The sequence below is a fragment of the Candida theae genome (genome assembly GCF_024610275.1).
Source record: "Candida theae strain CBS 12239 chromosome Unknown scaffold21, whole genome shotgun sequence".
NCBI lineage: Eukaryota > Fungi > Ascomycota > Pichiomycetes > Serinales > Debaryomycetaceae > Lodderomyces > Lodderomyces theae.
In genome coordinates this window covers 44201-71029 of record NW_026261495.1, presented here as the reverse complement: position 1 = coordinate 71029, position 26829 = coordinate 44201, and the positions used below count along the sequence as shown (strand labels likewise).

The 26829-nt window shown below is 40.1% G+C and overlaps 10 protein-coding genes across 10 annotated transcripts; 7 read left to right on the top strand and 3 right to left on the bottom strand. All coding sequences in view use genetic code 12, as the record gives it.

Moving 5' to 3' along the window:
- Positions 1-1147: 1147 nt before the first annotated feature.
- On the top strand, positions 1148-1663 carry NCE102 (Nce102p; the record flags this gene model as incomplete). Its single annotated transcript, XM_051754894.1, has 1 exon — positions 1148-1663. One exon carries the CDS (start codon positions 1148-1150, stop codon positions 1661-1663), a length of 516 nt encoding a protein of 171 aa, XP_051606192.1.
- A 1408-nt stretch (positions 1664-3071) lies between these two features.
- On the bottom strand, positions 3072-5447 carry NOP14 (snoRNA-binding rRNA-processing protein; the record flags this gene model as incomplete). The annotated part of the gene is made up of 1 exon (XM_051754893.1): positions 3072-5447. The coding sequence occupies one exon, from the start codon at positions 5445-5447 to the stop codon at positions 3072-3074; it is 2376 nt and encodes a 791-aa protein (XP_051606191.1).
- Positions 5448-6585: 1138 nt separating this feature from the next.
- Positions 6586-10518, top strand: KGF57_005291 (SLN1; the record flags this gene model as incomplete). The annotated part of the gene is made up of 1 exon (XM_051754892.1): positions 6586-10518. One exon carries the CDS (start codon positions 6586-6588, stop codon positions 10516-10518), a length of 3933 nt encoding a protein of 1310 aa, XP_051606190.1.
- A 79-nt stretch (positions 10519-10597) lies between these two features.
- Positions 10598-13354, bottom strand: ATG9 (autophagy protein; the record flags this gene model as incomplete). The annotated part of the gene is made up of 1 exon (XM_051754891.1): positions 10598-13354. One exon carries the CDS (start codon positions 13352-13354, stop codon positions 10598-10600), a length of 2757 nt encoding a protein of 918 aa, XP_051606189.1.
- A 2095-nt stretch (positions 13355-15449) lies between these two features.
- TRY4 (Try4p) lies at positions 15450-16367 on the top strand (the record flags this gene model as incomplete). Its single annotated transcript, XM_051754890.1, has 1 exon — positions 15450-16367. The coding sequence occupies one exon, from the start codon at positions 15450-15452 to the stop codon at positions 16365-16367; it is 918 nt and encodes a 305-aa protein (XP_051606188.1).
- A 1269-nt stretch (positions 16368-17636) lies between these two features.
- Positions 17637-18989, top strand: KGF57_005288 (uncharacterized protein; the record flags this gene model as incomplete). Its single annotated transcript, XM_051754889.1, has 1 exon — positions 17637-18989. The coding sequence occupies one exon, from the start codon at positions 17637-17639 to the stop codon at positions 18987-18989; it is 1353 nt and encodes a 450-aa protein (XP_051606187.1).
- An 84-nt stretch (positions 18990-19073) lies between these two features.
- CEM1 (fatty acid synthase) lies at positions 19074-20384 on the top strand (the record flags this gene model as incomplete). Its single annotated transcript, XM_051754887.1, has 1 exon — positions 19074-20384. The coding sequence occupies one exon, from the start codon at positions 19074-19076 to the stop codon at positions 20382-20384; it is 1311 nt and encodes a 436-aa protein (XP_051606186.1).
- A 535-nt stretch (positions 20385-20919) lies between these two features.
- Positions 20920-22293, top strand: KGF57_005286 (uncharacterized protein; the record flags this gene model as incomplete). The annotated part of the gene is made up of 1 exon (XM_051754886.1): positions 20920-22293. One exon carries the CDS (start codon positions 20920-20922, stop codon positions 22291-22293), a length of 1374 nt encoding a protein of 457 aa, XP_051606185.1.
- Positions 22294-22368: 75 nt separating this feature from the next.
- On the bottom strand, positions 22369-24618 carry KGF57_005285 (uncharacterized protein; the record flags this gene model as incomplete). The annotated part of the gene is made up of 1 exon (XM_051754885.1): positions 22369-24618. The coding sequence occupies one exon, from the start codon at positions 24616-24618 to the stop codon at positions 22369-22371; it is 2250 nt and encodes a 749-aa protein (XP_051606184.1).
- An 831-nt stretch (positions 24619-25449) lies between these two features.
- Positions 25450-26763, top strand: MCA1 (Ca(2+)-dependent cysteine protease; the record flags this gene model as incomplete). The annotated part of the gene is made up of 1 exon (XM_051754884.1): positions 25450-26763. One exon carries the CDS (start codon positions 25450-25452, stop codon positions 26761-26763), a length of 1314 nt encoding a protein of 437 aa, XP_051606183.1.
- Positions 26764-26829: the final 66 nt, after the last annotated feature.

The following is a 26829-nucleotide window of genomic DNA, read 5'->3' as shown; positions in this document are numbered from 1 at the left end:
TCCCACTCTGTAAAGTTTATTTAAGAAGAAAATAAATAGGGATTCTATTTCCCACTTACTTCTTCAAATTCTCTTTTAAAAGAACTAAGGAAGATGATTCTTTTGTTGTCAGACGACGGGGGGGGGGGGAGTGTGCCCTTTAATTACATCATTGTCTCTCAAAGGAAAGAGGTAAACAATATGCGGCTCTAAGTAACCGTAATTAAGATTTCATACCGGCCATATTGTTCCTTAATGAATTGTTCTCTTCTTTTTTGTGCGGTACGTGGTAGCACTTATAGTGAAATGTGCAGTTACCCGATTAGTACTCACATTAACCTAATCGAGACAATTTCAAAACTTTAAGCATTAAGGAAACACAAAACAAAGCCTAACAGAACGAGCAGAGCTCTCAACGAAGAGCCACACATCATGACAAAGAAGCAAAGAGCATACATATACACGAACAACAAGGAAGCAAAGATGTATATAAATTTGATAAATTTATTCAATTTTGCGTTTTTGTTCAAAGGGTGTGTGTGCGTGTGTGTTTATTGCCGAAACATGCCGGGTGCATTGCAATTCTATTTTCTCACATGATGTCACAGCAAAAAGCAAAGAAAAATTAATTCCGAATGTCTTTGTGTTTCTAAAAAGTGATCACGTCTTTGCGCTTAAATCTATAAGAAGAGAGTTCATTACACACACACACACACACACACACATACACACACACCACTAACCACTCATAAAATCGTGACAGTTTGAGTCAGAAAGAACAAAAAAATGACTAGCAAAGAAAGAAAACACCACAAAGTCATTCTCTATCACAACATGGAACTATAGAGATTTAATAGTTTTATTTTTCCACCAATGGGAAGGAACGGTAGCATAAAACGCTACCAACTACAAACTATTTTAACAATAGTTTTTCTTGCTTTGTCATACTTTCCCTTTTGGGCGTTTATAAAACATTAATAAATAATACTTCTATCCGTCATTTGACTAATTAAAATTGCTATCATACACAATCCCTCTTCTCTTTGCTCATATATAAAGAGAAGCGCTTTCTTCTATTTTTCTTAATTCTTTTTTTTTTTTTTACAATTCTTGCCCCTCTTCAATCCATTCCGATACCCCTTCAACGACACTACAAACCACTACAACAATGTTGGCAATCGGCGACGTCATCTTAAGGTCCTTCAATTTTGTATTTTTAGTCATCGCCTTGGGGCTCACCGGTTCCTTGGCAGCTACTACCATCTCCCAACACAATCCACAAGTCAATTTCGCCGTTTTTGCTGCAGCTTTTGGAATTCTCACTTCATCCCTCTACGGGGTCTTGGCCTTTTTCATTGAAGCACTTGCATGGCCATTGATTTTGTTCCTTTTTGACTTTTTGAACTTTGTTTTCACTTTTGCTGCTGCTACTGCTATTGCTGCTGGAATCAGGGTTCACTCATGTGGAAATCAAGACTATTTGGACTCTAACAAGATTAACCAAGGATCATCGGCAAGATGCAGAAAAGCCCAAGCATCAACAGCCTTCTTGTACTTTTCAGCTTTCATTTTCATTGCTGCTGGTGTGTTTTCAGCCATTGGTTTGTTCAGAGGTGGTTTGTTTGGAACTAAGTACAACAGGTCTGCTCCAAGAACTGGCGTTCCAACTATGTCTCAAGTTTAAATAGGCGTTTTTTCTCTATTTAATACATCCGTTTTTAGTTTCTTATCCTTGCTTATGTGTGTAGTCTTCTCTTTATATAGAAGAATTGTTGTAGGTGATACTCACGTGACACAGAAACTGCAACTTGTACCATAGCCTTAACTTCAATGCTGTTACTGGAGTATCCTACAGTTGAGAGTTCTCTACATCATATTGTAAATTATTATTCTTCAATGTATAAGCAATACTGTGCATTGTACCTTGACTATATAGTGTTTATCCCACACACTTTCTTTGACATCTGCAACTTCGCTAGAATGAGTATTGCACCAATTTTACAGCAATTGAAAGTGACAAATACTCCGAGTTCATGTATTATTCATATAGGTCCAATTCCCTGTTCACAAAACAGTCTTTAATTGGGAAAGGTATTTAATGAGACCTTTCGGATCCCCTCCCCCTCCCCCTTCCCACCTTTTTTTCTTTTTTTGTTTCAACGTAGTCGTTAATATACTTTATAGCTTCATGAACTAGAAAGCTTGCGCTCTTGACAAGTTGCTTATTAATACCTAATGTACCTAATGCATCATTGTTCCAAAAAGGTGGTACATCGTATTCTCTTGTAACGAATTTCGGTGACTTGAGTTTTGTTTCTTGCTATGCCTCGAATAGGCTACCTAATGTGAATATTACTCCATGCTTTGCTTTTTTTCAAATATCGAACACATAGCCATCCACGGTCTTGCCTTTGTCGCGACACACCGTTCCCAAATACATGACATGCATATGGTTGGCGATATCTGTTTGACATTGATGGCGAAACAGATATCACCAAAGACTATTTATCTCTACGTTGTATAGTTTGAACTTGACAAAATTGTTGACCAATGTTCTGCATCAGAATCATGGAATTTCATGTACTGGGCCAAATGGGGGTTTTCCAACATGGTGAAGCTTTAAGCACTTGCAACAACTACCTTCAACTCAAGGCTGTGGTCGAGACAAAGTATTGCCTCTCGACTAATCCCATGCGAGCAAGAATTCCTTGTGCATCTAACCAATGCATATGGAGACACAAAATTGCACGTGGTTGATTGCATACCGCTTAATAACCATGCCCATGAATTGATCCATCGTCTGCGTGTCTATTGTATACGCTGCTTGTTCACCATCTTAAGATGTCATCGTCTACAATTGAGTCCCAAACTTTGTACGCAGGTCCAAGAATTTGGTAATTTCTTGGTCTCATGGTCAGATGAGTGTTGTTGTACATTAGCGGGATTTTGCTCATGGTTATCCAAGGGGAGAGGGGCGAGGAGTTGTGTTACTATAACTCAGTGATGATCAAGCGTACGGATAAAGTTAATCGTACACACCTATACGTTTTCTCTTCTATATCATATCCTATTCACATCTTCCCTCCCACTCTTCACTTTCTTTGTCTCTTTCTCTCCCTCTCATATTGATTCTTTTCAGCACCTTCATCAGCTTGGATAGTGTTGACAATATTAGCCATCTTTCTGTGATACTCATCATACATTTTCTTCTTTTCGCCAATTTGTTCACGAGCAACAAATCTATTCTCGTATCTGATATCCTTCAATGCTGCTTTCTTTTCCTTCTTCAATTGTTGTCTCACTTTACTCAACTCTTGACGATCCTTATTCTCATCATAGGATTTCTTATCGGGGTTGAAATTCTCTTCGAATTTGGGTGCATGAGTGGCAATGGCAATGGATTTGTGGTGTTGTAATGTGAGAGGTTTGCGTGATTTGATTGATTGGGTTTGTAAATTGGTGAATTTGGTGAGGAGTTGTGGTATGGGGTCGACTGAGGTGTATTTGATCATGTGTTTGAGTATGGCAATGTATGAGCTGAGTAGTTCAATGAGTGATGGTTTGTCACGCCAAAGTTGGACGCTCTTGTCCATGAGATGGATGAGTTTGATGATAAGTTTAGCCTCCAGTAAGTTGCCATCAAAGATTTCCTTTATCGACAACACATGATCTTGAGTGAATTTGGTTGATTTCAGAACATTGTACCTGACAGATGGATCAGCCATGGACAAAAGGTTCTCACTGTCGAGTTCTCCCGGAACCAACATCTTCATCAGGTGTTCAATAAAATTAACCACTTCAGGATCATACCTTTTGGAAAACCGCTGGTATTGCAACAATACATCAACAAGCAACACACCTTGAGCCAATTGTCCCACATCACGCGGATGATAAATGATATTACTCAAGATTTGGTTCATAAGAATCACACTGGGAGTCACAATCAAATGATAATGGTCCGAGGTGGAGAAAAGCAAAGCAACAATGACAAAATACATTAAATCACTAGGTTTTAGCTTGGTTTCTCCACCGCTTCTAGTTTCAATATCGGAAAGATAACCTCTCATGCGTTCCACCAACTCCTGATTATATGTATTTGCCAAATTTTTCAAAATCTTGACAACTGGTTCAAATGGTTGGAATGTATCGGCCAAATGTAAAACATACTCAAATAGAATGCTTACAAATTGGTTCATTTTTTCCTTGTTTCCCATTGCCAAATTGGGTTTGTAAGCGTCGCAGATTTTCCTTATGTGACTGGCTTGTTGGTCAATCTCAACTGAGTTTATTTGGTTGATAAAGTCCTCCAATGATGTAGGCATTAAAACTGCTGGCAGGTTGTTTGATGTCCTCGATTTTGCTATGTTCTCTCCTTCTTCATTGCTCTCTTCCACAATGGGTTCCTCACCATCGCTCCTTATACTAAAGCCATTCCCTTCATCGTCACTATCTCCTCCCCAAAACTCCTCCCCATCCAAATCGTCTGCCTCTACTTCACGATCATTAAACCCTTCCATTCTCTTCAATCTATCCTGCTCCAACTTCTTCATCTTTTCCTCATGCTCGCGCCTCAACTCCTCATCAGTTTTGGTTCTGTCTGCAGGAGCAGCACGTCTATCATAAGTCAACTCGCGTACCTTGTTATCATATTCAATATCTTCAGGTGCCTTTTGCAGAAACTGTGGTTTAGCAACTTGAGTTGACCTCAAATCTTGCATTATATCACCAAAGTCATCATCCAATGCATCAATCTGATCCTGAGCTTTGGCAAATGTTTGTTGACGTTGTTGTTTGTAGTATTTTGATTTGGCAATGATTTCCTTCATGACTTCATTCTTGGATTTCTTGCGAGGTGGAGCTTCTTCGTCTTCTTCCCCTTGTACTTCGTCGACATATTTTATCGTCTCCTCATCATCTAAAGACAATGCTTGGCCAGAGTGGGTTAATTGGAAACCGCCATCCTCAAAGTCATCTTCATCCTCATCATCACTTTGCAATGAGTACAAACCCTTCTTCCTGCTCCCACTTGCTGCAGCTTGTCTTTCTTTAGTGAATCTCGCCAACATCTTCTCCTCCTGGGTCAAATGAGCATCATTCTCACCAAACCGCTTATCCAAGATCCCACCAGTTTTCCCACGTTTCTCTTTCTCCAAATCATACTGCATCTTCATCTGTTTCTGCATGGCCCCATTCTTGGCGGTGACTGCATTATGTTGCTTTGATCCAACTTTGACAAATCCGTCTTTTGAAGCTATTGTAATATCATGCTTGGTTCTGTTTATCCTTTGGTCAAACTTGTTGAATTGATCACGAACTACATTCAAGTTTTGTTGTCGTAAATCCCGATCAACTTCGTTTCTCCTTGATGTTCTTGACTTGGCTGCTTTCTTTTTGTTTGTGTTTGTTTGTCCAATGAGACCCTTTTCTTTCAATGCAGATTTAAGCTGCTTTAATTGTGACCCTGCCATGGTCGATGTGGTATGAATTCGCTAGTCTTCCCTTCTTTTGTTTTAATTTTTTTTTTTTTTTCTTCTTTCTCCGTGATGAGTGAAGAGCGTGGTCTTCGCGCACTGTGAATTTTGGCAATTGTTGCAACCATGAATACACTGTGTGTATGGTATTCTTGTCTAAGTGTAGTCTCTACATAACCCAGTGATTACTAACGCTATCATGTCAGCAGCTTTGTACATTTAATATCCAAAGGACAAATATGTACTAACGAATGCATCGTTGAAGAGTGTGTACTAGTTGTATGAAGAGATGGTTTTGATTTAGTTTAAACTAGACACTGTTATATTGCCACACATACTCTTAAAACATGACTTATTTAACTCACACTTACTCCTTTACTCCTTTAAAGCTTGCTCTGCAGTAAGTGTACTGTAAAAAGCCGATAAAGATTACCGCCTCTATCTTACATTCTGTTCATGTGCAGTTTTTCCTTGTCTAAAATTTCTTTTTTTTTTTTTTTTTTTTCAACTTTTCTTGAACAAGCTGTACCTGCCTCAACTAGCATAAGAGAGTTGTGAGAGTTGTCACTGTCATATGTGCTCTAGAGTGTGTTCTTATTTTCACAGTGGAAAGTTTGTAATATGATAAGTAAACGCAACGTTGTCTAATTTTCCACACTGACGTAACCAGTGTAACCCATTTTTTTTTTTTTTTGACGCCTCGTTCAAAGTCTAAACAGAGAGAGAGAGAGCACATAGATAGTGGACAGTTTTGCTTTTTGTGTTTCTGTCTTTTTATTTTTTTTTTTTTTCTTTTCCCTGTAATTACAATTTCTTTTTTTTTTTGTTTTTTTTTTCCTTTTCATCTAGACAGTCAAACCCCAGCCCCTCCTGCAACAACAACAACAACAACATCATCATCTTCAGAAGATTCATTACAACTTCACTGCAGTGCACAGCTTCACCAGTACACTCCCCTTTACTTCACTCATCACGTTAAAGAGCAACAAGTGCATCACTCATAGTGCAACTCTATACACTAGTTTATACTCCGGTTGTGCTCTATACATCACTTGAACTTATTTATTTGCTGATTATTCACAACATCGCCCTACGGTTGTGCGCTTTATATACCCTTCCATTAGTACATCATCCCATGAGGAGATTGAAAATTGGTATTAGAACCCAGCTAATGGTTCTTGTGGGCTTTGCGTCGCTACTATCGCTTCTAATACTTGGTCTAGTCACAGGTATATACTTTAGCAACAACTTGAGAAGCCTACGATCAGAGCGATTAGAGGTTATATCACAGTTAAAAGCCACTCAAGTGAGCCAGTCAGTGGGGTTTATACAAATAACGGTGTCTTCATTAGCACAAGTTGAGAGGATACGAGAACCTTTACTGTCACATCAAAATGGCAATGAGCTGTCAAACTTGTTTGACGGAGTAGAGTCATTATTCACACAATACACATTTACCGACCAATTTGCATCCGCTAGACTTTATGACAAAGATTATAAAGTAGTCACAGAAACCACCGACGAATATGTTATCATCAATGAAGAAACCAAGGAGAAATTATATCCTATACCGGAAGGAGGCCCTCTACCGGCAGTGGTAGACCATTACACAAACATCAATAACACATTTTACTATACTGGTCCATTGCCTAATAACACAGGGCAAACAGAAGACCCCTATTTTGTTGGGTTAACTGTGGCAATTTACGATCAAAATGCAACCGACACTATAATAGGCTATCTTTCTGTTATTTCATCGGCATCATCTATCTCATCTGCATTAAATTCCACCTCGAATGATTATTGGACTACCGCGGTAAAACCGGTTTATAGCGACAACACAACTGATTATGTTGAAAACAGAACCGCAGATTCCCTAATAGGATTTGCGTCAGTTTTCCCCAACAATGGAGCATATATACAACCAGACATACTATACAACGTCAACAGCTCGTCACTTGTTGGTCCAGCTTTCAATTCAAATTCTTCACTGGGGATCAAAAGAAATATAAAGTCAGTGACTGGAGTCAAAGTATCAACTGCTTACTACAAAGTGCGATTCGGCAACTGGGAGTGGTTGATTGTGACGTCTCAAAAACAATCATCCTTTAATGCACCAGTGACCAAAATGACGCACATCATTATTGGGGTGACTATTGGTGTAGGGTTCTTCATGTGTGCAGTGACCTTTACCTTGGCTGTTTGGTTTATACGACCAATAACTAGATTGAAGGAAGCCACAGAGTCAATCACTAGGTACAGAAAGGGCAAAAAGGGAGCGAAAAAGACGCTGAATAATGGGGGTGAGTCCCCTCCTAGTTCTAGTGACACTTTGAACGATGAAAAATTGTCCAACAGAGACAGTGTTCATTCGATGTCCACCAATGGATCGGAAAATGTGCATTCGAGTGGGATTCGGTTACCATCAAGGATTCCCAGATCCAAAATGATGTTCAAAGATGAACTCACTGAACTATCTGAAGCGTTTAACATAATGACTGAGGAGTTGGAAAAACAGTATATGCATTTGGAAGACAGAGTCAAATTGAGAACAAAGGAGTTGGAGGCATCGAAAATTGAAGCAGAGGCGGCAAATGAAGCAAAGACAGTTTTCATCGCCAATATATCTCATGAGTTGCGTACACCCTTGAATGGTATACTTGGAATGTCATCAATTGCAATGGAAGAAGACGACCAGGATAGATTGAAGGATTCACTTAAATTGATCTACAGATCTGGTGAGCTATTACTACATATCTTGACTGAATTGCTAACCTACTCCAAAAACACATTAAACAGATCGAAATTGGAAAAGTCCAACTTCCAAATCCTTGAAATTGTCTATCAAATACATTCAATCTTCACCAAACTAGCCTTAGATCAGAGAGTTAAATTTAAAATGCAAGTCAAGCCTCAGATTTTCAGGAAATTGATTCTATATGGCGATTCCAACAGAATTATTCAAATCATTATGAACTTAGTCTCCAACGCATTGAAATTTACTCCCGTTGATGGGTCAGTTAGCGTTTCTTTCAAAATGATTGGAGAATATGACTACGAGAGATCAAAGAAGGAAAATTTTGAACACGTTTATATACTAGACGACAAAGCTGAAGCGACAAGCACATCTAGGCGCTCGTCAAAGGGAAGAACCAATTTGATGTCTCCAATAACTAGACCCGCTTCCCCTGTGTCACCTGTGTCACCTGTGTCACCTCAACAAAAGGCGCCAGTTTTGTCTCCAGTATTCGAGTTTGACAAATCAAAAGATTACTTTAGCGAAAAGCCAGCAGCTACAATCAGTCCCACAAACACAGACGTTGCTCCTGGACAAACTGACCCACCTAATCACGAAGCACTCAGCGAGAAGGAACAAGTTCCTACTAATATAACCACGAATAACGAAATTAATGACACTAACGATAATGAGCAAACACCAAACACTGATGTATCTGACGATGACAAGCATTCGATAATCACCCTAGCAACGGTACAATATGAACACAAGATACACGAGTCGCAATTCCACAACAAGCCACTCCCAATGACTCCAAACATAAGCCCAGGCAACTCATTGGAAAGGATTCCTACACGAACTAGCAGAACCCCATCTGTCACCACTGTCAACTACGATCAAGCATACAAGTCCAACCCAATGTCGTCACCCAGTGAGTACAAGGCATATCCCGCATTAGACAAACGCACAGAGTTTGACGCAAACATGTCCAACCATGAGGTTGTCAAGGAGAACAAAGCATTCAAGATTAGGAAAATGTACAAACCTAAAACATGGGTGGTTCAAATCAAAGTAACCGACACAGGGTCAGGTATCGAGCCAGCTTTACAAGAAAAAGTATTTGAGCCATTTGTACAAGGAGACCAAACATTGAGTCGAAGTTATGGAGGAACAGGGTTGGGGTTGAGTATCTGTCGTCAATTATCAAAAATGATGAGAGGTTCTTTAACTTTGGATTCCAAAATTGGAGAAGGTTCGTGCTTTACTTTGACATTGCCGTTACCACAAACTGGTGAAATTGTTGTTCCGCCACAAGATTTAGAAATGTTTTGCGATGACGAGTTTAATCCAATGTCAAAGAGTAATCGAAGAGTTGTATTTGATGAGAATGCTGTCGTTGTGAGTGCTGTCGGTGATAAGGACACATCCAACAATAGTAATAGTACAAGCAGTGGATCAACACACGGCGATGGAACATATTCGTTGGCTGAAAGAAGCGATGCATCAATTTCGACAAATCCAACGCATGATGAGTCCTCGCAAGGACATGCCGATGGTGATGATGAAGAACAAAATTCATCAGTTCTGCCTTTGAATGCCAAACCACTCAAACGTTCAGTTGTGACTTTGAAATCTAAAAACAATTTGCTCAACATATACGCAGAAAAGCCAGAGTTACTCCACCATGGTTCAACTGGTACCGCTAATTCAGGCATGAGCGTGAATCCAAGTGACAAAGACAACCATTTGGACCACGAAGATGACAAGTGTAATCCACATGACAAGCATGAATCGCGTGACGGCATAAATAACGGTGATATCAAAGCAAATGGCAAAAATCATTCACAGCAACATATTCACCATAGCGATTTCGAATCCGTGACCGACAACATAACACCATTAAAGATCTTAATCGCTGAAGACAACAAAGTGAATCAGGAAGTCATCAAACGCATGATGAAACTCGAAGGATTTACAAACTTGACAATGGCATGCAACGGAGCTGAAGCCATTGAGTTTGTCAAATTGGCCAATGAAGCCAACGATCCATTTGCACTTATATTCATGGATGTGCAAATGCCCAAAATTGATGGATTGTCAGCTACGAAATTGATTCGTCAAGAATTGCATTATGAGCGTCCGATTATTGCCTTGACTGCGTTTGCTGATGAGAGTAATGTTCGCGAATGTTTTAATTGTGGCATGAATGGGTTTTTATCCAAGCCGATTAAGAGAAACAATTTACAGCGGATTTTCAGAGAGTTTGGACTGCTCTTGTTGGAAGATGCAAAAAGGAATGAAGGTGAACACGATGGAGAAAAGAAGAATTGAGGTTGTGGGTTTTTTTTTGTTCTTAATAAATGTATTTATAGATTTTGTAGAGAGGGAATTTTAATAAATAGTGTGCGATTTATACATTGCGGCCGATATCTTGTTTGTAAAACTGATTCAACATACCCAAAACTCCACCTTTGCGTTTAGATTTGTTCCTCATTACATCAGCATCATCAGCATCATCATCATCATCATTGTCGTTGTTAAAGTTGAGCTTGAAAATAGAGTCAGTTAACTCGTCATTCCCTTCGTAGCCTTTAGATTCTGCAACGGCAAATCCAAGCGTGGGATCTTTCAATGGCTGTTGTTTTCTCTGAATCAAACCAGCATCATCATTATTGTAGTTGTCCATGAAATGGTAAAACGATCTAGCCATCTTATCGTCTTGCTGCAAATTGTAAAGCCCATCATCACTGAGGTCAGACTCCAGGGCATCTTTACCCACAGATATACCCGATTCCTTCTGTTGCTTGGAGTTTTGTTTGTCTCCATGCTTTCTCTTGCGCCTGTTGCCCTCAGCCATCATGTTTTTATCTTTTTCTTCAAAATTAAACATTGCGAAATAACAAACATATCCCAACCCGTCAACATGTATGCTATATTCTCTAAAGAAATCAATGATAGCTCCACTATTCTGCGATACTTTGAACCATAGTATATATGGAGTCAAAATCAAACTTAGAATCTCATAAGCAATAATAACAATTTTTAACGAATACAATTGACAAAATTCGTTCCGCACCTGTATAGTGTGAAGTTTCTTCTTCCATGATCGAGGAAGATAATGCGTATACCTTGAAACGTGGCGTAAATTGGCTTCAGGATCATGGATGGTGCGTGTCGTAGAAAAATGTTGTTGGGTGTGTTCTGTGGGTGCATTGGCCACCGATGACGATGTAGATGATGTGACGGCCCAAATGGTACCAAATATCGAGATGTAAAACAAGGTTGTCTTACCCTCGGTTATTTCAAATGACCAGAACGATTGCGATTCATTATCTAAGAATAGCCCTAGTACAACAAGCACTGCCAAAATGGACCCGCTGACGAAATTAATCAACTTCATGCTATTTATCACTAAGAACCCCTTGGGAAACTGGTCAATATAAGTATTTGCAGGCGTCGTCGACAACTGTAATCTGTTTTGGAAAAAATGGGGCAACTCGTTAAACTCGCGAAGTTTCCATTCGGCATACGGCGTGTATTGTCTTAATCCGATAATTGAACTAGGGTTTGACTTGTACTCATTGAAGTACTTGAAGAAATACAACAAGACAAAATAAACCACAATGAATGGGCAAAGGACAACATTAATCAAAGCAGCCAATTTAAACCTCGAAGTTAGCTCGCGTGCCAACAGATTCCGGTTAAAATCCTTTAAAATGGATCCGTTGATTTGGCCCTGTTGATTGAAGACAAAGTTGTCAATACACAACTTCAAATTCCACTCCAATGTCTTTGTCAATGACTGTTTCTGATCCATGAATAATACCGACAAGTCCAACAAATCCTTGTTTATCAAAGCAATCGTGTAATTGTCTTTTCTCATGATCCGATTGGCAATATCATGAGCGTCCAAGCGCACCTTTGACGACAAATCATTGATGTAGTGACTTTCAGCAAGGTTCGGCGTAGCAGTTAAACTATTATAGTCTTTGAGCAACATTAACCGCTCCACAATTGTTTTCCAACCAATAGTCAGTAATTCTTCATCACTGACATTTAGCAAGTACCGATAAAAGTTTTGAACTTCTTTCAATTTGTAATTAAAATCAAAATATAGTTGAACCAATCGTAAAATAATGTATAACGTGAACCCAAAGACTAGAAACTTGACCAAGAATGGGATTTTGTAGGTGAAATTATCGGCAACAATGTCGGCCAATACGTAATGAGCGCCGTCCCGATACTCTTCACGGAACAATGAATAATCGATACCCCATTTTAGAAAAATCGTAAATGAGATTATGAAAACAAGTATCACTAAATCCACAACTCTTGAAAGAACAATGTTTAGGAGACCTTTACCTCTGTAATAGTAGTAAACGTCATTCAAAAACTCGTCCATATTTGTGATGTTGGCCCACAAGTACAATGCTCGTTCCTTGGGTGGGATAACCAATCTATTGGCCCTCACTCTAGTTGGTTTATAGTTGGTGTTCACATACGCTTGTTGAGATGGCTTTCGATATGAGTTTGTAGCATTGTGAAGTGGTAGAATGTGATCTGGGTCGGTTGTGTTGTCTTGAAGTGCATGCTGATTGAGTTGTGACAAAGAAGGTTCTGTCCCCAAAGTTTGAGGTTGGGTATTGCCAGTTACCGGCAACTGCTGCCGCTTCTTTTTTTCTACTTTGACCTTGTTTGGTTTTGGCCTCACATACGAATCTGAGCTTGATGATAAATCAGAATCAGATTCAGATTCGAGCAAACTGTTCGAGTTTGTAGCGATATTCTGTGCATCTTGAAGGTTATCCATTCGTATAGTATTAGGTAGTAACAGCTCGTCAGCTTGTGTGTCAGATAGATCCAAGCTATTGCCAGGACCACCAGTTGCGTTATTTCCAACCTTTGTTCTTCGATGTGGTTGCTGCTGCTGCTGCTGCTGCTGCTGCGCTGGGCTATCAAACTCGGGATCATAAAACTGATAGTTGTCTTGCAACTGATTATATATCGAATTTAGTCCAAATATTCGTGATAAGAAAGTGTCCTGATCATTGGCATTTGGCTGCTGGTGGTCATCGATATTGTTGTTAAATGTGGCTGATTCATCAACGTTTGCACTTTCCTGGCTGTATACACTATTGAATTCATTGTTGTATGGGTTTGATGACATGCTGTTGAGATGGACATCTATGAGATGCAACGGCGAATACAAGAGTTGATAGCCAAGGTTGATTATGGGTTGTCAAAATGTGTGGTTGTTATCTAAGGAATGTGCGCGACAGTACTTACTTTATTGCCATTTGCAATTTTGTGTAGCACCTTCATGTCGCATAGGCCGGGAAGCTTGTGACTTTCAATTCGCGACAATCACAGAGCTGTGCAAGTGGACTCTGTGTGTATCATCACAAAAGGGATGTACAATTAGGTGAGGGATTAATGCAAGATGGTGGCGGAAGTAAAGCTCTCAAACTGCGACAGGAGACGGATTACAAAATGCGGAAGACGGTCGAGGAAGGGAATCTTCACAAGACTATGACAGCTTCCTTATGCCTAACAAGTGCCATTCAGATTTTACTTCTTCAACTGCAAGCACAGCTCTAGCATTTTCCACTTGTTGCCACGTAAATCTTCAAGGACTTAAATTGTCTGTTTTTCGAAAGTTTATGCATTTTTTCAAGCTTCCTAGCAACACCCCCGATTTGCAGATTAACATAGGAAAACTATGTTCATTCAGAAACGATGTCAGCTCGTTTAGCACTACAGATAAATTGCCTGTCTTGACCACGTCTGAATAGAAAGAGAGCCTCAACCACGGATTTTATGCAAGATGTGCGAAGTGCATGTCTCTGCCGCTATAACTTTGAATTCCAGGTTTCGAGTCTAACTACACTGGAGGAGCAACTGACAATCATGCATGGAAGATCCACGACACATTAGGCTTCAACCATGTCTTGCTGACTGCTTGTGTAAAGTGCAAAGAAATTCTTCCCCTCTTTCACATCCAAACGTTTGGAATCTCAAACGTGGAAACAAGAAAATGTCACACAGATCACCACCCAGTACTGTTTACTTCGACACGCTACTGCAAGAGCTGCAATGGAACTTCCATTCATGAGGGGAAAGGGTGACATACAGTCTATATCCAGTTCATCGCTACGTACAATGAATTATTTGACCTCAAGATATCACCCCCCCCCCCCCCCCCCCCCNCGATTCATTCAAAGTAAAGTATTTCTTCACAACACACACACACACACACACACGCTTCTCTATCAAGTTTTAAAAGAAGTACGAGAACTACTATCACGAGAATGGGTCCCGTACTTGTGTCCCTGAATCGCATAGACACGAACCCTTTTCGCAAAACAAATCGTCTCGATGTTCACTCCGTCCCCACCATACTCCGGGCGGTATTAAAGTCGGACTTTTAGAAAACTCGGAAGTGCGTTTATTTTTCTTTTTCAAACTATATCTTTGTTTTCTTAACTACCAACACAGATTGATTAGCAGATGAGCTTTCCCATCAATAAATAATAAATCTCAATTGATTTATATATATATATATATCTATTTATATATAATTTGGAAGATGACTACTATTTTTCACTTGGCAGGTTTCACTAATATTATTGTTCCCCTCCTCCCCACTTTGTAACGACGACGCTTTGTAAATGACTTACAGAGTTTTAGGGGGGGGTTTCTTCTTTAAATTGGTGTTACGGTTGGCAAATAGCGGCTAAGACTCCGAGCATTCAAAAGCGGTCACTATTGAGTGATGCCTTGACGATGCTGCATTGTGCTGCCGCAGTTCATGATTTAGAATTTCTCAAAATCACTTCATCCATTTTAGTCATTAAGTGGTGTTACTCACAACTTGAGTTTTTAGTGAAATATCCAATGGTAGCTCTACTTCCTTTCAGCCATACGCATTTCTTTTTTTTTTTTTTTCCTTTTTTTCTTACCTTCCCCACTCTTTGGATTAAAATCGTACTTTCTTTTTTTTTTTTTTTGTTTTTCATTATGTGTATGTGATATATATATATATATGCACTCGTAGAAGCTTCATTTTCATAAACCCACTAAACAGCTCCACATTTTTTGAAGTCAGTTGTTTACTCCAATTGTAATATCATTCAATTTGCTTTCAAACGGTTCTTTGGGGTTGTTACAGATTTATTTATTCACTAAGGCTTCTACTATACTAGTACACACTTTACAGATTACAACTACAATACCTATTCAATTACTACTTAAATTACCAAACGATGGTGTCATCGGCCCCAACTTCGCCAATTATCGCAAATTTACTATCAGTTCCAACCAACGAAGATAATCAACAAGAGCAACAAACTCATGGCAAGAGCAAGCGTACACGACCATACTCAGCGTCATTGAACCAAATTTATACCCCCAAATACGCAAGTTCCGTCGGTATTAACAACAACGGCAACGACCACAAGCCAAAAGAGAACAACTACACTGCGTCTTCCACAAACATCTCAACCTCAAACAATTACACAAGCTCACCAGACTCTGGCACATCTGAAGAGGAAAATGGCTCGCTGCTACGAAATACCGACTATACAATTTCACATGACGATGACGAGTCAGCAACAAGCAAAGTGGATGGACAGGGAGTAGACACCAAAAATTTTGGATCCAAAACTGCTTCAGGCCATTCACGAATCTTCAATTGCAAGTTGTGCCAGCGAGCGTTTACCAGAGAAGAGCATTTAACTAGACATGTACAATCGACCCACAACAAATTGAAACCCTTTGTATGTGGTATTTGTTCGCGACCATTTTCCAGGCGAGATTTACTACTTCGGCATGCAAAGAATCTACATGATGGAAGTGAAAAGGCAATCAATAGAATACGGAGGTCTTACAAGAATAAAACGGTTGACTACGGAGCTGGACAGGGTAATGGTACTAGTCTTGGTAGTATACGAGTACAAAGAGGTGGTTCAACAAGTGACGAGACTGAAGTATCTGAAGAAGATAACGAAGAAGAGCAACAGGAAGTTTATACAGATCAAAGAGTTTTGAGCTCGCTGATCAAGAATAACAAGCATCGCCAAGATACAAATGCGGGCGCTTCTACCAATGAATTGACATCGCCTATTGACGAATCACCAGAATCTAAGCGGTTGAAAATGTCGGTAAATATGCTAGTTAGTTAATGAAGTATATGGTATTTTATTTTTGAACTAGAGAAAAAGGAAGTACTCTTTTCAACTTAGTAATGTTGTACGCTCTTGTAGGTCTCTGTGTATCTCTTGCCTTCCATCTGTCCTCTTGTTTTTGTTCTAGCACCCGGCTGTTTCCGCTATTTTTGCTCTTTTGCGCAACCGAAATTTCTTTTTTTTTTTTTTAATCCGTTTTGTTTTGTTCTGTTTTTCTTTTGCTGCAGGCAGGATTTTCCCCACGGGGATATTTCTTTTGAAGTGAGAGAGAGAGAGAGAGAGAGAGAGAAAAGGTGGGGAAGAAACAGTAAAAGGTAAAAATAGAGAAGAGGGGAAGAGAATATAAAAGAGGAAAGTATAGAAATCGCCCGCCCACCCACATGATTAAATACAAAGAACTTAGAGGTAAGAACCGTAGATCCCCCCCCACTTGCTCATGGTCATGCCTTGCAAAGATTATGTTGCTGCTGAGTTTACTGAGAATTAAAAAAGCAAATTCCAAAAGTTTCCCCTCTTGGTTTTTTCTTTTTTTTTTTTTTTGGTCTAAAACTTACCTCCTCTTGTCCCTAGTTTTGGTTGTTACATCCGAAAGGATCTTTCACTTTGAAGCCATTTGAAGGGATCTTTCACTTTGAGGGCATTTTTCTTCCATTTCATTGCATCAACTTGCCATTCAAAGAAACCCACTGAACTGCAGTGATTCTTTTCTAACCAAGCTAGCTGCGAACTACGCAGGTGTAACTGACTAAAAGTGGGGCTTGCCTATCCTTTTTTTTTTATATATTTTTCTTTAGATGTACAAAGTTGCAGGGTATGAAGTTGTAAAGAAAGTTCATACTAGTCCACGCTTGATTAAGTATCGTACTTTCTGTAATGAGGCTCCAGAGCGCCTGTATCTTCATCTCGTCTCTACTATATATATAATCTCCTCGATTATTATTGACAGAATTTACTGGGGGTAGTCGGAGTTTAACGAATGGGCGGGAAGATTTCAAAAATCAAATCCGGAAGTGGAGAGACTGACAGTCTTCTTCTGTTCGGGGACAAAATTGGGCACCTCTCCACCCACTCGCAAGTTGATCCCATAGCCAACAGCAACTATGAACAACTGACTTTATCAAGCCATGCTATCGCCTAGACAGACATCTTTCGTAAACAACACAATTCCGATGGTAGCCTCACTCAAGAAAAAAAAAAAAAAGAATACATGGGACAAAAACTGGATGATTTTCGATGCAAAAAAACGCAATACAAACGATCTGACCAATGAAACCATTGTTCATTTATCCTATCCCCCAATCGTCTACTTGGTTCATTGTGATAACTGACACACTGAACCATTTCTACTTTAATTCCGAGGATGACGCTTCTTATTGGCAGTTGAGCGAAGTGGCTGAAAAATATGGCATAGATATAAGCCAGTTTCTATCTGAGGTCAATTATGATCAATTGGAATTACTATTTGCAAGGTCCAGAGGATTAAAGCTTCGAAAGAGAAAGCGAAAGGAGGAGCGGGGCAATGGTGTAAATCTTGCGAATGATCCAACAGTACCGAACGATGGTGAGCCTGACCAGTTTGAAATTGTGTACGAAAATGAGTACATCAACAAAGCTAGTGATGTGGTCATTGAATTGTCCAACGTGCAAGGTGAGAATCGCCAAGAGAAGATGCACTCCACAGTGGGTGTGGTTACAGGTTACTCCTCCAGCGAAGAAGAAGAAGATCAAGAAGAAGAAGATCAAGAAGAAGAAGATCAACAACAAAAAGCGCAGACTAGGGAGTCGGTGCCATTGCTACCGCTGTTGCGAGTGAAAGACCAAGACGAATTGGATGACATAGTTACCCAAGTGCTACACCAACAAGGTGACGACGACATTCAATCAGACAATGAAAGTCAAGTATCACTTGATTTGTCAGTTGATGATGATTCCGATGACAAATCTGTGGCAACACTTGAGTTTGAGAAAATGTTGAGTGATTTCTCATCGCAAATATCATCATTTGATAGTTGGGAATTTGTCGAAGAACAGTTAGTGAAAGAATTCATCAAATACCCAGTGTACCATTCCATTGGTTCAAGAAGAGAAAAGGCTGAAATTTTCCAAAATTGGGTAGACAACAAGGAGCTGGGAGAGAGAACTAGCCAGAGCACCGGTCTTGTTGATGAAAAGTTATTCCCCACTGAAAAGATGCTACTTCTCTCCCTACTACAGAACCACAAGGATCAAGTGAAATCATCTTTCTATCAAGAGTTTTACACGTTACATTACAAGGCTTTAAATGAAATTGACTTATCAAAAACTACAAAGGAGGAGGTGTTTCGCAGTTACAAGAAATTCATTCTCGATTTTGCTAAATTTGAAAAGGAGTTTAAAAAGTCACCTCAGTACAAAAAGGGTATCAATGTTAAAGTAATGAAATTGGAAGAGTATATTTCATCACTAGAGAATTTTCCTTCTGGCCACTTCACCATTGATCCCAACTTGTCCTTTTTCGACAATTGGATTAACCTATTGAATGAATTTATCACAGACGCGACAATTGCAGAATCGGAAATAAATTTTCTTCTCGGTGACGAAAAGAGATTAAATAGTTACATAGCAAAACTCGTATCTTGACACACGCTCTTTTTGTTTTTTGTTTTTTGCTTTTTCCTTCACTCCTTTTGCCAATTGCTTATTACATATCTTCCACATCAAAATATGACTAGAGTAGTGATCACAGGTGCGGGTATGATCTCGCCACTTGGTGTTGGGCTTAAACAGAATTGGTCAAGACTTATCGCCAATGAATCAGGTTTGGTTTCAACAACACAATTCCCAAACTATAAACAAGAAGGGTGGGACCAAATCCCCGCCAAAGTCGTAGGGGTTGTGCCCAAAGGTCCGTTATCCGAAGGCAAATGGAACCCAGATGAACATTTCACCCAGGAGGAATTCAAACGGTTGGCCAAATTCAGTCAATATGGTATTGCTTGTACTCAAGAAGCATTCAAGGACGCACAATTGGATCCATCCACTTTGAAGGACCCTAGGTCCGTTGGTGTTGCCGTTGGTAGTGGAATTGGTTCTATTCAGGACGTGTACGATATCACTACTGCTTTTAATGAAGGCGGGTACAGGAAAGTACAACCTTTGTTTATACCCAAATTATTGAACAATATGGCTGCAGGAAACATTTCGATCAAGTTTGGTTTGAAAGGTCCCTTGCATGCCGTATCGACGGCCTGTGCCACGGGATTGCAAGCTATTGGTGACGCGTACAACTTTATCAAATTGAATTATGCCGATGTAATGGTTTGTGGTGGTTCAGAATCATCGATTCATCCTTTAGCATTAGCCGGTTTTGCAAGAGCACGTTCGTTGGTGACTGAATTCAATGATGAGCCAACCAAAGCCAGTAGGCCATTTGATAAGGATAGAAATGGATTTGTATTAAGTGAGGGATGTGGAATTGTCGTTTTAGAGAGTTTGGAACACGCATTGAAACGAGGTGTTACTCCCGATCAAATTTATGGAGAAATTGTGGGTTATGGTGTATCTGGCGATGCACATCATATTACTGCACCTCAAGACGATGGAGAAGGAGCCTATAATGCCATGTTGCAAGCATTGAATAGAGGAAAAGTTGATCCGCAAAAGGTGAAATACGTAAATGCACATGCGACATCAACCGTGATTGGCGACAGAGCTGAAAATAATGCCTTGAATAGGTTGTTTCCTGCACTGACCTTAGTCTCATCAACAAAGGGATCAATTGGTCATTTACAAGGCGCTGCAGGTGCGGTGGAAACCATCTTCACATTACAAGCTATCAAAACGGGACAGGTCCCACCAACTTTGAATTTGGATCATCCAGGTGGAAAACCAGGAGATGAACCTGACAAGTTTTCCAAGTTTGATTATGTTGCCAACAAGGCAAAAGAGGGTGTTGATGTTGAGTATGGTATGTGTAACTCATTTGGATTTGGAGGAGTAAACAGCAGTTTATTGATTGGGAGATATAAAGAGTGATTGAAGGACAGTGTGGTGAAGTGGGGAGAGAGAGAGAAGATATTACAGTTCGTGTATTAGACCTAATAGAGACTTTTCTTTCTGAAATTGTGTTTGTAGCAATCGGGTCGGGATATCGTTTTCCACCATTGTTAATGTGAACAATTTTTGCGCTGCGTAACAAATTGCACGTGCACGTTTTGTGGCTACACACAATTACGTAATCGCTCGTAATATTTTTGTTTCGGGTGCAAAAGTGCTACGAGCCACAGTTTGCACTTTCTGAAATTGTTAATGATTGATTAGGAGCCACTGGATCGGCTTGTCGGTTAGTGTTTTGTGGCTTATCATGTCTGCACACAATTTACACACTCTGAACTGGATATGCATTACCGTTGAGGTAATATATGTTCCCCCCCCCCTCCCATCTTCGAGCCCTTCATTCCTACTGTAAGCTTGTTGTTCATCCCTGTTAAAAGCATCCATATTTAATTGAAATTATATCTTTGATTTTTCATCAGCCGTAACCCCTGCTCCTCAAATTGAAATAGTTACAATGTCTTCAACCAAAGTTCAAGAAGTCACACATAAGAGATTAGCTTCGCCCGATTACGCTACAGCACATTTCCAATCCCACAAGAGATCAAGAAGGTTTGAAGATACTAGGCAAGAGGAACAAAAGGATGATGCAGTTGATCCACTGATAATCACAAAGAAGCAAAAGTCAGACAAGGCTACATCAGCAAATACAAACACCTCCATCCCTATTCCAGTTGCAGAGGCATCTAACACCTCAATTGAAACTATCTCGCAAATCTCATTTGACAAACGTCACCAGTCAGTTCTCTCAGTCATCCATTTTAAGCAACCTCTAAAGATACAAACAGAATACCCCATACCAGAAATCTCGCCTTATGAAATACTAGTCCAAAACAAAGCTATTGGATTGAACCCCATTGATTGGAAGGGCAAGAAATATGGATTTGGAATCTATCATTTTCCTTGGATAAACGGTCGCGAGTCAAGTGGAGATATAGTTAAAGTTGGCTCCAAGGTAAACTCAACAACAAAAGATGCATCATTATCAGTGGGAGATAAAGTGATTGTCAGCTCAACCAGTTATAGAGACAATCGAACTTCGACATTCCAGCATTTCACCGCGATTGATTCGCGTTTAGTTTGGAAATTACCACACCATTTCACATACGAAGATGGAGCGACTATTGGCGTGGGGTTAGTCACTGCGGGGATTCTCTTTTACAGTTCATTTGGATTTGATTTAACCGCAACACCAAGCAAAAGAAAAGGTACTTTGTTGATTTGGGGTGGATCAACAATTGTGGGAATTTACGTGGCTCAGTTGGCGAAATTGCATGGATTGACGGTGATTTCCATCGCGGGAACCAGGCACGCCGAGTATTTAAAGCTGTTGGGAGTCGATTACGTTATTGATCGATTTTTGAGTGATGACGAAATTGAAGCAAAGGCAAATGAGTATTCGCCTGATGGGATGGATTACGGTATTGATTGTGTATCGAAAGAAACCGCAATCAAGGTATTGAACATTCTTGATGCAAATAGTGGCAAATTGAAGCACTATTCCAAGGTTGGTCCTGAATCCAATTCTGAAGCAACGCAAGAACTGGCTGAACGTTCCCCATTGTTTGCTGGAGTTGTCGGCGTGCCCAAAGAAGATCAGGCACCCAAACTGGTGGTATTGAAACCGGTGATTATAAAACGTTTCCATGAAGATGTTGATTTCGGAGCCCAGTTTATCCAAGTCACCTCAAATTTCCTTGCCGAGTCTAAAATCAAACCGGCTAGGTACAAGCAATTTAATGGTGGACTTGAAATTATCGAAGATGCATTGAATGATTTAGAGAAAATTGGAGCAAATGGTGAAAAATACGTTGTTAGTATTAGAGAGTAAAAGCCAATAGGTAATGTTATATAGAGTGTCCTAATTTTCTACGCAAGTTTTGCAATGGCTCTCAGCAGCACTGGATCAAGTTCTGTTTCTCTGCCGTTCACCATCAGCCTCGGTACCTTCCTCTCCCTCAGCTTCATCGCCAATTTCGAATTGGTCTTTGTCAGCATCTTTGTCCAACTCACTCAACTCCAACCCCATTTCCATGTCCTCGAGACCATCAGCATCTCCCCTAGACACAGTAGTATACTTCGCTTCGCTATACCCTGGTGTCATCTTCACCAACTTTCTAAATCCAGTTGTAACTTTTGTAACGAATAACTTCCTGTTTCTAGCTCCCACCATTAACCACGCAACAAAACTCAACAATACGGCAAATATGACAAATCCAAACCATCGATGAGGTTCAAGGTTCCACGCGGACTCATGATCTGTCTCCTCCTTCATTTCATAGTCAAAGTAATGTAACTCACTAGCATCCATTTTGGTATACTCTGGTCTTGACATTATGCCATCTTGCTCAGCTCCAAATTGATAAATATTTGGCGATGAGCTATGAAAAAACCCTGGTCGTTTGAGTTGAGTGACACCGTCGGCGGCAGTAACATCATCTTTCGATATCCGTTTCGTGTAATTATTGTAAGCTTGAATATATTCGTCATTGGCGTAAAGTACAGCTCGTCCCAACGCCCATGAAAACGAGGAGCCATCCAATTTTTCAACCAATTGCAACGTTTGGAATCCTTTGTTGCTATTCGTGACACTGTCGATACCGAATCTGGGGAATCCGAGGCCTAGATGCAAGAAGTTAAGAATCCATGACGATTTAAAGCATAAAGTTGATAACTCATCTTCACTCAATTGATCCTTATATTCCTTCTTCATATTCAACTCCAATATACTCGACCAGGACTCAGAACACACTTTTTGCGTTTTGCTGAATATTTGCTTATAATCGTAGGTATTTTTCTGATCCTTCACCTTGCCACGTACTGACTTGCCAGCCTCGTTATCATCCTGATGCAACAATAAATCTTCAATTGCATCCCAATACCCACTAACACCTATGAAATGGTTCACGTCAAAATCAAAAGATGGAATCAACTCATTCAACAAACAAGTGCTAACTTCATCACCTTCGCTAAACTGTTTGCAATTCTTTTTGGGCCCTCCTCCACCATGCGTCGAGTTTTGTAAAACAGGAAAGATTTGGTTCAAGCAGTTTTCGAAATCTGATTCGCCAATGAAGTCGTACGAACGATCATTAACATAATCGGACGTTGTAAATCCCTTTGGCATGCATGGATCGTTGATTGGGGATTTAGTCAATCCCCAGTAATGATACTGGTCGTCCTTGTCGTCGGCAGCAACAAGTGATTTGAGGTATTTATTTCTTGCTTGATACATTCCAAACCCCAAGAATGAATCAGAGTAAACATTGTACTCAGCCTGCTGTGGGACTTTGTAAGTCTGCTTGTTTCCATCTAGGGTAGGTACTTGACGAAGGTCCAAGTGGTACAAGTTGTTTTGGTGTTCATCGATTTCGGTGGTGTTGGGTTGGAACACAACTTGAGTCGAGGCTCCTCCCATATCCAACAATCCATACGTTGTATGGTTTTTCCCATGTTGATGTGAAGATGGATCGTCCAATGCACCAATCAAGGAGTTTATCGATAGCCATCCATATAGTCCTTCATAATCACCATCAATGACGTTAACATGCGATGCACAATCAGGAATGAAAAAATCTGATTTGTTTTCCAAAAACAAACAAATCTCATTCAATATATGTTGCTGTTCGGTAGGTGGTAGTAATCTCATCCCTGCAGTCGAATGCAAAAAAATTGGAGTTCGATAATGCTGTGCCTTAGGTACAATCTTGCTTGCTCGAGAAAGTAATTTTGATAGATGATGTTTGCCAATCTTGTGGGGGGCTTTGTTGAATGAAGATATGCCGGGGGTGATTTTCTTGTGCCATCTATTCTTTGTCCTTATTTTGGGGTATAGCACCTTGCTCTTTTCTTTGGTACCGTCATCCTCGTCGTCGCTGTCGTCTTCACTCTCAGATTCCTCCTCTTCTTCTGAGGGTAATATCCTGCTTTTCAATCGTTTATACTGATGTAAATCAATCCTTTTGTCAAATGCCGCCCCAGGATTCAACCAGTTGTATACATGGACTCTCGAACCCTTTGATCCCGCATCGATAATAACAATGTAATCGTAAGGTATACCATTTTTCGCAACTTCCGGACCTGCTTTCAATGGCTTCTTTTTCGATCCCTTGCTCTTATTCTTTCGCGTTGTAAGAATGGGTAAATGTTGATCCATGCTGTATTGAGTGAGTTGTTTGACGATGTTACTGTCTTGAGCTTAGCAACAACGGGGTCGTATGTGTGAATGTATCGACTGTTTGATTGACTTTGCAAATCTAATCAACATCGTAGAAGATGATATTGCCGAACAAAGAAAAATAAAAATTCTTTATCTAGATATTTCTCTGTTGATCCGAAATCCATTACAAAAGGGTCTGGACACAGATTGGGCAGTCCAATCTCATAAGTTTGCACTATTAGTCGGAGTGAAAAAGTAGCAGCTGTGTCAGTTACTTCCATGTAAAATAGCAAAATTCTATACGGTAAAATTAGAATTTTGTTAGGTCTGTCAATAATGTCACTTAGATTCCTCAATTCCTATTGACACTTTTCTTCCGCTCTTTCTTGACAATGTTCTCTAGCTTCAGCAAGAACTGATTTTCCACGCGGTCGATATTTTGGATTATTCTACTGCACCTTCATTGCGAGGTTTGAAGTTTGGATTTTTCTAAAAATAGAACTACTCGTCCTATTCCAGTTGTGTAAAGTCTATGAAAGTCCGTGGATTGAGGAGGTAGCTCGACAGTCACATACTAAAATCACAGCAGCAACCACCATTGAGGCTCTCTCTATATTTAACGGAGATTATGCTAAAGCAGTGAGACTGTGTTGTAAGTGATATGTGTGTGTGTGTCTGTGTGTGTGTGCATGAGTTGCAAAAATTGGTAGTGCAGAGAGGAAAATTTAGAGAGGCTTTTACCGAAAAGTCAACTTTTGAAATTCCAATATCGGGATCTGATCTCAATCTTTCTTTTCCCACGACTACAGCACATTTGCAATTATTGACATGTTTCCAGGTCAAGGAAGACACACATATGGTGGACAACAACAACCACCGCAAGGATACGGGCCCCCATCTGGCCCTCCACCTGGTCAACAGTATGGTAACTACGGACCCCCATCTGGTCCTCCACCTGGTCAACAGTATGGTAACTACGGACCCCCTTCTGGTCCTCCACCTGGTCAACAGTATGGTAACTACGGACCCCCTTCTGGTCCTCCACCTGGTCAACAACAATATGGTGGCTATAATCGACAAGATCAATACGGTGATACACGTGCACAACCTGGTATGAATGGAGAACCAGACTACGGACATCAATATGGTTCTGGAAGTTATTCACGTCCACCTGCCAATCAACAATCTTTTGGTGTGGAAAATTACAACTATCAGTATTCCATGTGTAATGGTCGCAAAAAGGCATTGTTAGTGGGTATTAACTACTTGGGTTCTCAAAACCAATTGAATGGTTGTATAAATGACGTCAACAATGTTGAACAATTCTTGCTTCGTCATGGTTTCAGTGACGATAATATTGTCAAGCTCACTGACGATCAGCGTACGCAACGTGCTATTCCAACTAGACAAAACATTTTGGATGCTATTCAATGGTTGGTTAAAGATGCTAGACCCAATGATTCTCTTTTCTTTCACTATTCCGGTCATGGGGGTCAAACTGAAGATCAACCGGATCAATATGGAAATTATGACGAAGATGATGGGTACGATGAGGTTATCTACCCATTAGACTTCCAAACCAATGGATTTATTGTTGATGATTTATTGCATGACATGATGGTAAAGACGATACCACCGGGCTGCAGATTGACGGCAATTTTTGACTCTTGTCATTCTGGTTCAGTTTTGGACTTGCCATATATGTACTCAACCAAGGGTGTGTTGAAAGAGCCCAACGTTATGGCCGAAGCAGGCCAAGGTTTGTTAAAAGCTGGTATGTCGTATCTTACTGGAGATAGAGTCGACATGGTTAAAGGGTTGGGTTCAGCAGTCAAAAGCTTTATGAATAAAGGAAGGGCATCGAAAGCAAATGAATACAGTAAACAAACGAAAACTGCTCCATGTGATGCTATTTCATTTAGTGGTTGTAAAGACGACCAAACAAGTGCTGACGCCAAAGAGGGCGGACAATCAACTGGTGCAATGAGTTATGCGTTTCTCACTGTGATGAACCAGAATCCTAACCAATCGTACTTGAGTTTGTTGCAAAATATGAGACAAATTTTGCAAGCAAAATACAGTCAAAAACCACAATTGACGGCTTCACATCCTATTGATTGTAATTTGCAATTTATCTTCTAGAGTGGAGGTGGGAGACAGTGTTAAAATATGGCTTGGCCAACCGGAAGTTACAAGTGGGAGCCGTCT